Here is a 15,325-nt window from a genome sequence, read left to right as displayed (position 1 = left end):
TCGGGAGCCTCCCGGCCATTCCGGGAGAGTAGGCAAGTATGATCTTCAGTGACCCTGATGTGCCATGACCACACCATCCCAGTTTTTGGACCTGGCTAAACTCAGGCCCTGTACATTGTGTCCATTTATGTGTGTCCCATAGTATGCCTCGCTCTGTGTGCAGAATGTGACCTCACTGGTTTCTGAGTATCAGAGACTTTCACTTTCATTTCTCTCTCCTGCTGCAGTGATGGCGTCTGCTGATCTGAGACAGGAGCTGCACTGTTCCATCTGTCTGAGCATTTATACAGATCCTGTATCACTGAGATGTGGCCACAACTTCTGCCGGGTCTGTATTAATTTAATGCTGGATATACAGGAGGGATTTGGAGTTTATAGCTGTCCTGACTGCAGAACAAAGTGTCTGGAGCGTCCTGTACTGATACAGAACATAACGCTGTGTAACATAGTGGGGAGTTTCCTGTCTACCCGGCCAGATCAGGAGGAGACTGGGATCTACTGCACTTACTGCGTGGACTCTCCTGTACCTGCTGCTAAATCCTGTCTGCATTGTGAGGATCATCTGTGTGATAAACACCTGAGAGTACACAGCAAGTCAGCAGAACACGTCTTATGTGATCCCACCACTGCCCTGGGGAACAGGAAATGCTCCGTCCATAAGAAGGTCCTGGAGTATTACTGCACTGAGGACGCTGCCTGTATCTGTGTGTCCTGCTGTCTGATCGGGGAACACAGAGGACATCAGATGGAGTCACTGGATGAGGCCTCTGAGAAGAAGAAGAAGAAGCTGAGAAATGTTCTGCAGAAACTGACCACAAAGAGAGCGGACACTGAGAATAGAGTGCAGAGTCTGCAAGAGCACAGGAGAGAAGATCAGGGAAAAGCAGCTGGTATAACAGTGGCAGTCACAGCCCTGTTTAGAGACATCAGGAGACAGCTGAAAGACCTGGAGAAGAGAGTCCTGAGTGAGATCTCCAAGCAGACAGCGTGTGTTTCACTCTCAATCTCTGATCTGGTCCATCAACTGGAGAAAAAGAAGGACGAGCTGTCCGGGAAGATGCGTCACATTGAGGAGCTGTGTAACATGACTGATCCAGTGACTGTCTTACAGGAACCAGACACAGGGGACATGTGTGATACTGAGGACACAGAGAGACGTGATACCCAGGTCCATTATGTAGGAGATCTGGATGTGGGTCTCATCTCAGGGACATTACACACATTATCTGATATAATAACAGGGATAAATACAGGGATCTATGTGCAGGAAGCTACTGACCTATTACTGGATGTCAACACAGCTGGTGATAATATAGAGATATCAGGTGACACGAAAACTGCATCATGGTCAGATATAGACCAGAATCATCCAGAAACACCAGAGAGATTTCAGTGCAATCAGGTAATAAGCACCAGGGGATTCTCCTCAGGGCGACATTACTGGGATGTGGATGTCCGTAAATCAAAATGGTGGATGGTGGGGATGTGTTACCCCAGTATAGACAGGAGAGGAGATCAGACATACATTGGAGGTAATAACAACTCCTGGTGTCTGTGTAGGTGGTATAATCGGTACTCGGTGATACATGACAGGAAAGAGATGCTGTTACCTAACAATATTCCCTATGACAAAGTGAGGGTATACCTGGATTATGAGGCAGGACAGGTGTCCTTTTATGCTCTGTGTGACCCCATCAGACACTTACACACCTACACTGCCACCTTCACTGAGCCCCTCCATGCTGCATTATGGGTATGGGACAGCTGTATTACTATATCTGGGGGAGCGACGGACTGGGGAGATGACGATATGAAATCTGCCCAGAGACTGGTGACATCACAGGGGGAGGAGATCTGAGTTATGAAACACTTAGCCAATAGAGCATACTTGCCTACCCTCCCGGAATGGTCGGGAGGCTCCCGAAAAACGGGTGACCCTCCCGGCCCCACGGAAGAGCAGGGAAGTCTCCCAATTTACGGGGGTCACCCCCTGCCCGCCGCCCACTTAACGAGTAAAGTGGGCGGTCCGGGCAGGTGATGACGCGATTTTTGTTGAATCACGTCATCGTACCCAGGCCCCCTACTGTATAATGCCGGTAATCGCGGCATTACACAGCGGGGGGCGTGGCTTAAATGACGCTGCCCGGAAGCCATGCCCGTTCCGCCTCTGGTCCGCCCCCGTTCTGCCTCTGGCCCGCCCCCCTGTCACGTCACCTCATTCCCCCCCCCCCCCCATCCCCTGCTGAGCCGACGGGCTGCTCTCTCCCGGAGAGAGCAGCCCAGAAGTCGGCAACTATGCAATAGAGTGACAGTGATTTAGGTCAGTCTTACTGAGGAACAGATGTACTAAGCCTTGGAGAGTGATAAAGTGGAGTGAGATAAAGTACCAGCCAATAAGCTCCTAGCTGCCATGTTACAGGCTGTGGTTGAAAAATAACAGTTTGGAGGTGACTGGTTGGTACTTTAGCACTCTCCACAGCTTAGTACATCTCCCCCTTAGAGCGGTGATTGGCTGCAGTAACTGTCAGTATATCCCCTACGACTAGTCAGCTCTGTGCTTGCTCCTATTGGCTGTAGTGCATGATGAACGCTCCACCTTATGTGGGTTCCATGATAATTTCTTACATAATGCAAGATAGATTGGACTACAAATCCCAGCACGTGTCTCTGATAGTTTTTATTGACTGGATATTTGTCAGATTCCTAAAATATATTTATTATTTCTCTGTAACAAAAATACTCATTATACAGTTTCCACTTTATACCAGACGACCAGGCAGCTGTTAAACTGTACTACAGACAGGGCCGGACTAGCCATCTGGCACTTCTGGTACATGCCAGAAGGCGCGATGGGCAGGTGGGCCGATCCGGTCCCTGAGAGAGCCGGAAAGGCAGCGTGCAGCGCATCCTCCGGCTCTCTGGTTCAGCCGCCCCCCACCGGTCTCCATGGAGATGGGGGCGTGCCGCAAGTCCACGCCCCTGGACTCGCGGCGCGCCCCTGCCCCCCAGAAAGCGTCACCATGGTAATGGGAGGGCGTGCCACGAGTCCACGCCCCCATGAATCGCGGTATGCCCAGGTACATCGCAGCGGCACGCCCACATGACGACGGTGCGCATGCTCACGAGTGCCCGGGCCGAATTAGAGCCCCAGTCCGTCGCTGGCTACAGAACATATCTAACCAACCAACAACACCAAGAAGCACATTATTCTATTTCTTTCATCCACATAGGATTATAAAAAAAGAAATAAAAACAAAATACATTTTATATATATATATACATATATATATATATATATATATATAGAGTACAATGTCCGCACTCCATACAACAGGGGGTCCAGCAGCGGGGTGCTCCAATATAGATTGTGAATTCAAATATACAATTTTTTAGAATTGCGCACTCACCAATTGATGAATAAAAAAGTTCTTTATTAATAGGCAAATACTCATAAAAATTACATAGCTAAAGTGCGTATGTGTAAAGTCGACGTTTCGGTCCACTAGGGACCATCTTCAGGACAAGCAACAGAACATCCTTGAGGCAGCTCAGCAAAAAACCTTTCTAGTGGACCGAAATGTCGACTTTACACATACGCACTTTAGCTATGTAATTTTTGTGAGTATTTGCCTATTAATAAAGAAAATTTTTATTCATCAATTGGTGAGTGCGCAATTCAATTTTTTTTTATATATACTGTATGTGTGTGTGTGTTTGTGTATTTATACAAATCAGTCTGGAGACAGTTTTACAATCATTTTCTTTTTCTATCACTATACTCATGTCTTTAAGAAGGCCAAGTGGGTGACTGTGGTCCCAACTACTTAAGAAAAGAACAATGCTTTCAGCGTACCAGTTATTCTGTGTATTACGTATTATATTCCTCAGTCCATACAATGACATCCCCGTGTATTACTCAGATACATTATTTCCTCACTGTACATTGCTCATGTTACCATATTTCATTACTGCTTAGATGTGTCGCTGTTATATTCCCATGGTAAGGATCCCTCCATTACCCTACACCCACCCTGATGTGTCACTTACCAGCCACACAATACCCCGGCTACCACATATCATCTTGGCGGCCATGTGACAACTCCCAGCGTCCTGGTGGGAAATCCCCTCTGACCCCATCAATAGAGTGTGACACATCATGAGGTGTAACCTATCACAGTCAGCGTATGTTCCCTCCTTACCCTGTGTTGTGTTATACTGGTTGTGTGACGAGTATTGTGCTGCTGTGTGTTACTGCTGTATTGTGTACTACATACAACGAAGCATCAATAAATGTCTCATTCTCTCTTTATATTCATTTCTCAGTGTCCTGGGAGGTACAGAAATGTGTGAGTGTGTGGTGGGGGGTGTAACATGTGCAGACAGTCACATTATATAACACACAATGACACACCATCATACATCAGCCATGTAACTACGCATCTAGTCATAGGAGATTTTATTAGGCGGTGCACCATCAGAGGGATGTATTTAGCACCTCCTATTTGCCGCACCCCTTGTAGTATGTGATTTATATTGCATTGAGTGCCAATAGGAGATACTAGACACGCCCTGTGTCTAGTATCTCCTATTGGCACTCAATGCAATATAAATCACATACTACAAGGGGTGTGGCCACTGCAAATGAAGGGGGGGGGCGTCACATATTTCTCATCACTCTGGGAGCATTCCATTCCAAGCACCTTACCTATATGGCGGTTTCTCACAACGGGGAACCTCTGAAGAAATGTCCTCCCTGGGCATCTGCAGTCAGTAATCACTCTTCATGTAGGAAATTACATGGCCCAGAAGATGCCTGTTTGTGTAGGAATATAACCAAGATCATCATTATGCAACAGAGGATCAACCAGACTCGTATCACCTCCTGACCCCTGCATCTCTCAGCCACACCCTCATACCCTCCCTGTGTATCCCACCCCCACCATCATCCCCTTCCTGCATCATCTCTCACCCCCATCATCCCCTTCATGCATCTTCTCTCACCCCCATCATCATCCCCTCCCTGCATCACCTCTCACACCATCATCATCCCCTTCCTGCATCATCTCTCACCCCCATCATCATCCCCTCCCTGCATCATCTCTCACCCCATCATCATCCCCTCCCTGCATCATCTCTCACCCCCATCATCATCCCCTCCCTGCATCATCTATCACCCCATCATCATCATCCCCTTCCTGCGTCTTCTCTCACTCCCATCATCATCCCCTCTCTGCATCATCTCTCACACCATCATCATCCCCTTCCTGCATCATCTCTCACCCCATCATCATCCCCTCCCTGCATCATCTCTCACCCCCATCATCTTCCCCTTCCTGCATCATCTCTCACCCCCATCATCATCCCCTCCCTGCATCATCTCTCACACCATCATCATCCCCTTCCTGCATCATCTCTCACCCCCATCATCATCCCCTCCCTGCATCATCTCTCACCCCATCATCATCCCCTTCCTGCATCATCTCTCACCCCCATCATCATCCCCTTCCTGCGTCTTCTCTCACCCCCATCACCATCCCCTTCCTGCGTCTTCTCTCACTCCCATCATCATCCCCTCCCTGCATCATCTCTCACCCCCATCACCCCCTCCCTGCATCATCTCTCACCCCATCATCATCCCCTTCCTGCGTCTTCTCTCACCCCCATCATCATCCCCTTCCTGCGTCTTCTCTCACTCCCATCATCATCCCCTCCCTGCATCATCTCTCACCCCCATCATCCCCTCCCTGCATCATCTCTCACCCCATCATCATCCCCTCCCTGCATCATCTATCACCCCATCATCATCATCCCCTTCCTGCGTCTTCTCTCACTCCCATCATCATCCCCTCCCTGCATCATCTCTCACACCATCATCATCCCCTTCCTGCATCATCTCTCACCCCCATCATCATCCCCTCCCTGCATCATCTCTCACCCCATCATCATCCCCTTCCTGCGTCTTCTCTCACTCCCATCATCCCCTCCCTGCATCATCTCTCACACCATCATCATCCCATTCCTGCATCATCTCTCACCCCATCATCATCCCCTCCCTGCATCATCTCTCACCCCATCATCATCCCCTTCCTGCATCATCTCTCACCCCCATCATCATCCCCTTCCTGCGTCTTCTCTCACCCCCATCATCATCCCCTTCCTGCGTCTTCTCTCACTCCCATCATCATCCCCTCCCTGCATCATCTCTCACCCCCATCATCCCCTCCCTGCATCATCTCTCACCCCATCATCATCCCCTTCCTGCATCATCTCTCACTCCCATCATCCCCTTCCTGCATCTTCTCTCACCCCCATCATCATCCCCTCCCTGCATCATCTCTCACCCCCATCATCATCCCCTCCCTGCATCATCTCTCACCCCCATCATCATCCCCTCCCTGCATCATCTCTCACACCATCATCATCCCCTTCCTGCATCATCTCTCACCCCCATCATCATCCCCTCCCTGCATCATCTCTCACCCCATCATCATCCCCTTCCTGCGTCTTCTCTCACTCCCATCATCATCCCCTTCCTGCATCATCTCTCACCCCCATCATCCCCTTTCTGCGTCTTCTCTCACCACCATCATCATCCCCTTCCTGCATCATCTCTCACCCCCATCATCCCCTTCCTGCGTCTTCTCTCACCCCCATCATCATCCCCTTCCTGCATCATCTCTCACCCCATCATCCCCTTCCTGAGTCTTCTCTCACCCCCATCATCATCCCCTCCCTGCATCATCTCTCACACCATCATCATCCCCTTCCTGCATCATCTCTCACCCCATCATCATCCCCTTCCTGCATCATCTCTCACCCCATCATCATCCCCTCCCTGCATCATCTCTCACCCCCATCATCCCCTTCCTGCATCATCTCTCACACCATCATCATCCCCTTCCTGCATCATCTCTCACCCCCATCATCATCCCCTTCCTGCGTCTTCTCTCACCCCCATCATCATCCCCTTCCTGCGTCTTCTCTCACTCCCATCATCCCCTCCCTGCATCTTCTCTCACCACCATCATCATCCCCTTCCTGCGTCATCTCTCACCCCCATCATCCCCTTCCTGCGTCTTCTCTCACCCCCATCATCATCCCCTTCCTGCATCATCTCTCACCCCATCATCCCCTCCCTGCATCATCTCTCACCCCCATCACCCCCTTCCTACATCATCTCTCACCCCATCATCCCCTTCCTGCATCATCTCTCACCCCCATCATCCCCTTCCTGCATCATCTCTCACCCCATCATCCCCTTCCTGCATCATCTCTCACCCCCATCATCCCCTTCCTGCATCATCTCTCACCCCCATCATCCCCTTCCTGCATCATCTCTCACCCCATCATCATCATCCCCTCCCTGCATCATCTCTCACCCCCATCATCATCCCCTCCCTGCATCATCTCTCACCCCCATCATCATCCCCTCCCTGCATCATCTCTCACACCATCATCATCCCCTTCCTGCATCATCTCTCACCCCCATCATCATCCCCTCCCTGCATCATCTCTCACCCCATCATCATCCCCTTCCTGCGTCTTCTCTCACTCCCATCATCATCCCCTTCCTGCATTATTCTCACCCCCATAATCCCCTTTCTGCGTCTTCTCTCACCACCATCATCATCCCCTTCCTGCATCATCTCTCACCCCCATCATCCCCTTCCTGCGTCTTCTCTCACCCCCATCATCATCCCCTTCCTGCATCATCTCTCACCCCATCATCCCCTTCCTGCGTCTTCTCTCACCCCCATCATCATCCCCTCCCTGCATCATCTCTCACACCATCATCATCCCCTTCCTGCATCATCTCTCACCCCATCATCATCCCCTTCCTGCATCATCTCTCACACCATCATCATCCCCTTCCTGCATCATCTCTCACCCCATCATCATCCCCTCCCTGCATCATCTCTCACCCCCATCATCCCCTTCCTGCATCATCTCTCACACCATCATCATCCCCTTCCTGCATCATCTCTCACCCCCATCATCATCCCCTTCCTGCGTCTTCTCTCACCCCCATCATCATCCCCTTTCCTGCGTCTTCTCTCACTCCCATCATCCCCTCCCTGCATCTTCTCTCACCACCATCATCATCCCCTTCCTGCATCATCTCTCACCCCCATCATCCCCTTCCTGCGTCTTCTCTCACCCCCATCATCATCCCCTTCCTGCATCATCTCTCACCCCATCATCCCCTCCCTGCATCATCTCTCACCCCCATCACCCCCTTCCTGCATCATCTCTCACCCCATCATCCCCTTCCTGAATCATCTCTCACCCCCATCATCCCCTTCCTGCATCATCTCTCACCCCCACCATCATCCCCTTCCTGCATCATCTCTCACCCCCATCATCCCCTTCCTGCATCATCTCTCACCCCCATCATCCCCTTCCTGCATCATCTCTCACCCCATCATCATCCCCTCCCTGCATCATCTCTCACACCATCATCATCCCCTTCCTGCATCATCTCTCACCCCATCATCATCCCCTTCCTGCGTCTTCTCTCACTCCCATCATCATCCCCACCCTGCATCATCTCTCACACCCATCATCCCCTTCCTGCATAATCTCTCACACCATCATCATCCCCTTCCTGCATCATCTCTCACCCCCATCATCATCCCCTTCCTGCGTCTTCTCTCACCCCCATCATCATCCCCTTCCTGCGTCTTCTCTCACTCCCATCATCCCCTTCCTGCATCTTCTCTCGCCCCCATCATCATCCCCTTCCTGCGTCTTCTCTCACCACCATCATCATCCCCTTCCTGCATCATCTCTCACCCCCATCATCACCTTCCTGCGTCTTCTCTCACCCCCATCATCATCCCCTTCCTGCATCATCTCTCACCCCATCATCCCCTTCCTGCATCATCTCTCACCCCCATCATCCCCTTCCTGCATCATCTCTCACCCCATCATCCCCTTCCTGCATCATCTCTCACCCCCATCATCCCCTTCCTGCATCATCTCTCACCCCATCATCCCCTTCCTGCATCATCTCTCACCCCCATCATCCCCTTCCTGCATCATCTCTCACCCCCATCATCCCCTTCCTGCATCATCTCTCACCCCCATCATCCCCTTCCTGCATCATCTCTCATCCCATCATCCCCTTCCTGCGTCTTCTCTCACCCCCATCATCATCCCTTTCCTGCATCATCTCTCACCCCATCATCTCCTTCCTGCATCATCTCTCACCCCCATCACCCCCTTCCTGCATCATCTCTCACCCCCATCATCCCCTTCCTGCGTCTTCTCTCACCCCCATCATCATACCCTCCCTGTCTCTCATCCCCATCATCATCCCCTTCCTGCATCATCTCTCATCCCCATCATCATCCCCTTCCTGCATCATCTCTCACCCCCACCACCATCCCCTCCCTGCATCATCTCTCACCCCATCATCATCCCCTTCCTGCGTCTTCTCTCACCCCCATCATCATCCCCTTCCTGCGTCTTCTCTCACCCCCATCATCATACCCTCCCTGTCTCTCATCCCCATCATCATCCCCTTCCTGCATCATCTCTCATCCCCATCATCATCGCCTACCTGCATCATCTCTCACCCCCACCACTATCCCCTCCCTGCATCATCTCTCACCCCATCATCATCCCCTTCCTGCGTCTTCTCTCACCCCATCATCATCTCTCACCCCATCATCATCCCCTCCATGCATCATCTCTCACCCCCTTCCTGCATCATCTCTCACCCCCATCATTCCCTTCCTGCGTCTTCTCTCACCCCCATCATCATACTCTCCCTGTGTCTCTCATCCCCATCATCATCCCCTCCCTGCATCATCTCTCATCCCCATCATCATCCCCTTCCTGCATCATCTCTCACCCCCACCACCATCCCCTCCCTGCATCATCTCTCACCCCATCATCATCCCCTTCCTGCGTCTTCTCTCACCCCATCATCATCTCTCACCCCCATCATCATCCCCTCCATGCATCATCTCTCACCCCCTTCCTGCATCATCTCTCACCCCCATCATTCCCTTCCTGCGTCTTCTCTCACCCCCATCATCCCCTTCCTGCATCATCTCTCACCCCCATCATCCCCTTCCTGCATCTTCTCTCACCCCCATCATCCCCTTCCTGCATCTTCTCTCACCCCCATCATCCCCTTCCTGCATCATCTCTCACCCCCACCACCATCCCCTCCCTGCATCATCTCTCACCCCATCATCATCCCCTTCCTGCGTCTTCTCTCACCCCCATCATCATCTCTCACCCCCATCATCATCCCCTCCCTGCATCATCTCTCACCCCATCATCATCCCTTTCCTGCATCATCTCTCACCCCCATCATCTCCTTCCTGCATCATCTCTCACCCCCATCACCCCCTTCCTGCATCATCTCTCACCCCCATCATCCCCTCCATGCATCATCTCTCACCCCCACCATCATCCCCTCCCTGTATCATCTCTCACCCCCATCATCATCCCCTTCCTGCGACTTCTCTCACCACCATCATCATCCCCTTCCTGCATCTTCTCTCACCCCCATCATCATCTCTCACCCCCATCATCATCCCCTCCCTGTGTTTCTCACCCCGATCATCATCCCCTCCCTGCATCATCTCTCACCCCTACCATCATCCCCTTCCTGCATCATCTCTCACCCCATCATCATCCCCTTCCTGCTTCTTCTCTCGCCTCCACCATCATCCCCTTCCTGCATCAGCTCTCACCCCCATCATCATCCCCTTACTGCATCTTCTCTCACCCCCATCATCATCCCCTCCATGCATCATCTCTCACCCCCACCATCATCCCCTTCCTGCATCATCTCTCACCCCATCATCATCCCCTTCCTGCGTCTTCTCTCACCCCCATCATCATCTCTCACCCCCATCATCATCCCCTCCATGCATCATCTCTCACCCCCACCATCATCCCCTTCCTGCATCATCTCTCACCCCCATCATCCCCTTCCTGCGTCTTCTCTCACCCCCATCATCATCCCCTCCCTGCATCATCTCTCACCCCCACCATCATCCCCTTCCTGCATCATCTCTCACCCCATCATCATCCCCTTCCTGCGTCTTTTCTCACCCCTATCATCTCTCACCCCCATCATCACCCCCTCCATGCATCATCTCTCACCCCCACCACCATCCCCTCCCTGCATCATTTCTCACCACCATCTTCATCCCCTCCCTGCATCATCTCTCACCCCCACCTTCATCACCTCCCTGCATCATCTCTCACCCCCACCTTCATCCCCTCCCTGCATCATCTCTCTCACCCCCATCATCATCCCCTCACTGCATCATCTCTCACCCCAATCATCATCCCTTCCCTGCATCATCTTTCACCCCATCATCATCCTCTCCCTGCATCATCTCTCACCCCCACCTTCATCCCCTTCCTGCATCATCTCACCCCCACCATCATCCCCTCCCTGCATCATCTCAACCCCACCTTCATCCCCTCCCTGCATCATCTCTCACCCCCACCTTCATCCCCTCCCTGCATCATCTCTCACCCCCATCATCATCCCCTCCCTGCATAATCTCTCACCCCAATCATCATCCCCTCCCTGCATCATCTTTCACCCCCATCATCATCCCCTCCCTGCATCATCTCTCACCCCCACCTTCATCCCCTTCCTGCATCATCTCACCCCCACCATCATCCCCTCCCTGCATCATCTCACCCCCACCATCTTCCCCTCCCTGCATCATCTCTCACCCCCACCATCTTTTCTCTCACCCCATCATCATCCACTCCCTGCATCATCTCTCACCCCCATCATTTCTCACCACCACCATCATCTCTCACCCCATCATCATCCCCTACCTGCATCATCTCTCACCCCAACCTTCATCCCCTCCCTGCATCCTCTCACCCCCATCATCATCCCCTACCTGAATCATCTCTCACCCCCACCTTCATCATCTTTCTGCATCATCTCTCACCCCCACCATCATCCCATGCCTGCATCATCTCACCCCCATGATCCCCTCCCTGCATCATCTCTCACCCCCACCTTCATCACCTCCCTGCATAATCTCTCACCGCCACCTTCATCCCCTCCCTGCATCATCTCTCACCCCCATCATCATCCCCTCCCTGCATCATCTCTCACCCCAATCATCATCCCCTCCCTGCATCATCTTTCACCCCCATCATCATCCTCTCCCTGCATCATCTCTCACCCCCATCATTATCCCCTTCCTGCATCATCTCACCCCCACCACCATCCCCTCCCTGTATCATCTCAACCCCACCTTCATCCCCTCCCTGCATCATCTCTCACCCCCACCTTCATCCCCTCCCTGCATCATCTCTCACCCCCATCATCATCCCCTCCCTGCATCATCTCTCACCCCAGTCATCATCCCCTCCCTGCATCATCTTTCACCCCATCATCATCCCCTCCCTGCATCATCTCTCACCCCCACCTTCATCCCCTTCCAACATCATCTCACCACCACCATCATCCCCTCCCTGCATCATCTCACCCCCACCATCTTCCCCTCCCTGCATCATCTCTCACCCCCACCATCTTCTCTCTCACCCCATCATCATCCCCTCCCTGCATCATCTCTCACCCCCACCATCATCTCTCACCCCATCATCATCCCCTACCTGCATCATCTCTCACCCCAACCTTCATCCCCTCCCTGCATCCTCTCACCCCCATCATCATCCCCTACCTGAATCATCTCTCACCCCCACCTTCATCATCTTTCTGCATCATCTCTCACCCCCACCATCATCCCATGCCTGCATCATCTCACCCCCATCATCCCCTCCTTGCATCATCTCACCACCATCATCTCTCACCCCCACCATCATCCCCTCCCTGCATCATCTCTCACCCCCACCATCATCCCATGCCTGCATCATCTGACCCCCACTATCATCCCCTTCCTGCATCATCTCTCACCCCCACCTTCATCCCCTTCCTGCATCATCTGACCCCCATCATCATCCCCTCCCTGCATTATCTCACACCCCCACCATCATCCCCTGCCTGCATCATCTCTCACCCCCACTATCATCCCCTTCCTGCATCATCTCTCACCCCCATCATTATCTCTCAGGCAGGGGGTGTTTAATACACAGGGGAGGGGTGGATAGTGGAGTGGGCTTAACACATAATTTTCCAGAGGGAGGGCAGCTTGCTTGACTGCAGATATCACCAGTTCCTGGAAACAGATTTCTTAGCTTTGAATTACATAAAACACTAGAGAGTCCTACCTTTCAGGAGATACTGAGGACTTCGGGATCAGAGTTCAGGAGCCAGAGCAATCCACCAACGAACATATACAACTGCATATTAGGCGTGTGGAGCTAGAGCTGGAACCAGCAGCAGGAAGGTTGATTTCTCTAGTTGGGCATAGTAGAGACAAGCTGCCAGTGTGCACCGAAAGGGGAGAGTCACAGCTTTTATACCCTCTGAACAACTCTAAGCCAGACCGAACCCGAGATATCTGGCTGAAAAGAGCAATTAACAGGCTCAGATGGGGACCACTGCTTTGAAGCCAGATATCTCCAGTTCACCACGGCCGACTGTCAAAAATCCCTTATACTCCTGGGGTCCTTGGGCAAGTGCCCATTGAGCCCATACGAAAAGACAGCCATGCCTGCCATGCATCTGTCACAATCCATCTCACTTTGTTTCTCTCAGTCTCCCCCCTTCACTCTGTACCTCTCATCCTCTCTCCCTTCACTGCGTCTTTCAGCCTCCATCTCACTTCATTCCTGTCTAGTGCCGCTTACACACAATGCCCACAGTGGTTGTGCCCCTTACTCAATGCCCACAGCACAGTAGTTACTTGAAGCTCCGCTCCAATGCCATCCGAAGCTCCTCGCGCTTGGTTCTATGGAAGAGACATCTTGATGTCACTCCCTTCACATACTGCGGGAGCCGGAAGGCGGAGCTCAGTAGTGAGCCCCAGCCTCCGGCGGCAGTGCAGGGAAAGAGCCACTGGCAAATGGATAAGGGCTATATCACACAGAACGGTTTTGTCTGTAAGGATAAAACCGTTGCGTGTAAAATAGCCCTAACATACAGTCTCTACATTAGCCCAGGCACACCACACCCGCACACCTATGTGTTCAGTGGCAATACAGTCCTGGCCTGGCGCAGCAGGAGTGGGGACAGGAGGAGGCACTAAGGAAGCCAATCCCAGGTCATTTTTTCAATCCCGGGATTCATGATTGAAAAACTCTCAGTCCTGGGATTTAGTTGGTCAATTTAAAAAAATCTTTCATGGCCCAGCAGCACAGTAACTCCTGAAAAAAGAAAACGTATTTTTCTCCTGTGGGCCTGTGCTGGGCCATGAATGTTATTATATTCCTGTGGTGTTAGGGCCTGACTGGGGGCCCAATATTACAGGAATAACATAAATAACATTCATGGCCCAGCAGAGGCCCACAGGAAAATGATGAACCTTTCATAACTCACGGCCGTGCCCCAACACCACAGTAACCGGAATATAATAACAGTCATGGCCCTCCCAGCTCACACATAAAATATACATATCATCATCTCACGGACCAGCCCCACAGGCAGGCCCGGCGCTAACCGCTCAGCAGAGCCTGCAAAGGCGCTTCTCCCTGCTCTGCTTCTCTGCTGCTGTTACTGCAAGTGTCGGCTGCCACTGCGCCTGTCACATGAAAGGCAGGGGCGCCGGCAGCACAGGGAAGGAGAGGGAGGGGGGTGCTTACATGACAGTGTGAGAGAGCAGCAGCAGCGGGGGAAGTCCCTGGAACTCACTGCGGAGCCCAGCCTCTCCACCTTGATCTCAGTAGTAGGAGCAGAAGAGCATATGCCGAGCTGTGATTGGAGGAGCTCGGCACATGCTGATTAGAAGAGCCCCTGATTGGAGGAGACTGTCACATGCTTCTCTGACACCTGGAACACGGAGAACTCACAGCATGGACACTGTGAGTATTCATCCTGCCTCCTCTGTCTCCACTGCACAGCAACTGCTCCTGTCTCTGTAGCTCCTGTATAGTCTGTGCCCAGTAACTGCCCCCCCCCTCCCCAGAATCTGCCTCCCTCCTTTCTCCCCAGCATCTGCCTCCCCCCTCCTCTATCTACCTTTCATCTGCCCCCTCTCTCTGTCCAGCATCTGTCTCCCCTCCTCTCTCTGCCAGCATCTGCCCCCACTTTACAGCACCTGCCTCCCCTCCTCTCTCTGCCCAGCTTCTGCTCCCCCCCCACTCCCCAGCATCTGCCTCCCCTCTCTCTCTCTCTCTGTCCAACATCTGCCCCCCTCTCTCTCTGTCCAGCATCTGTCTCCCCTCCTCTCTCTGCCAGCATCTGCCCCCACTCTACAGCACCTGCCTC

At 52.4% G+C, this 15,325-nt stretch overlaps 1 protein-coding gene across 1 annotated transcript; it reads left to right on the top strand.

Annotated features, from left to right (window-relative positions):
* The first annotated feature begins 229 nt into the window (after positions 1-229).
* Positions 230-3,436, top strand: LOC134996495 (E3 ubiquitin/ISG15 ligase TRIM25-like). The gene has a single exon (XM_063951194.1). It carries the CDS (start codon positions 230-232, stop codon positions 1,856-1,858), a length of 1,629 nt encoding a protein of 542 aa, XP_063807264.1. The 3' UTR covers positions 1,859-3,436.
* The last annotated feature ends 11,889 nt before the right edge of the window (positions 3,437-15,325 follow it).

The sequence above is a fragment of the Pseudophryne corroboree genome, chromosome 2 (genome assembly GCF_028390025.1).
Source record: "Pseudophryne corroboree isolate aPseCor3 chromosome 2, aPseCor3.hap2, whole genome shotgun sequence".
NCBI classification, from domain to species: domain Eukaryota; kingdom Metazoa; phylum Chordata; class Amphibia; order Anura; family Myobatrachidae; genus Pseudophryne; species Pseudophryne corroboree.
This window is presented reverse-complemented; position numbering and strand designations above follow the sequence as displayed.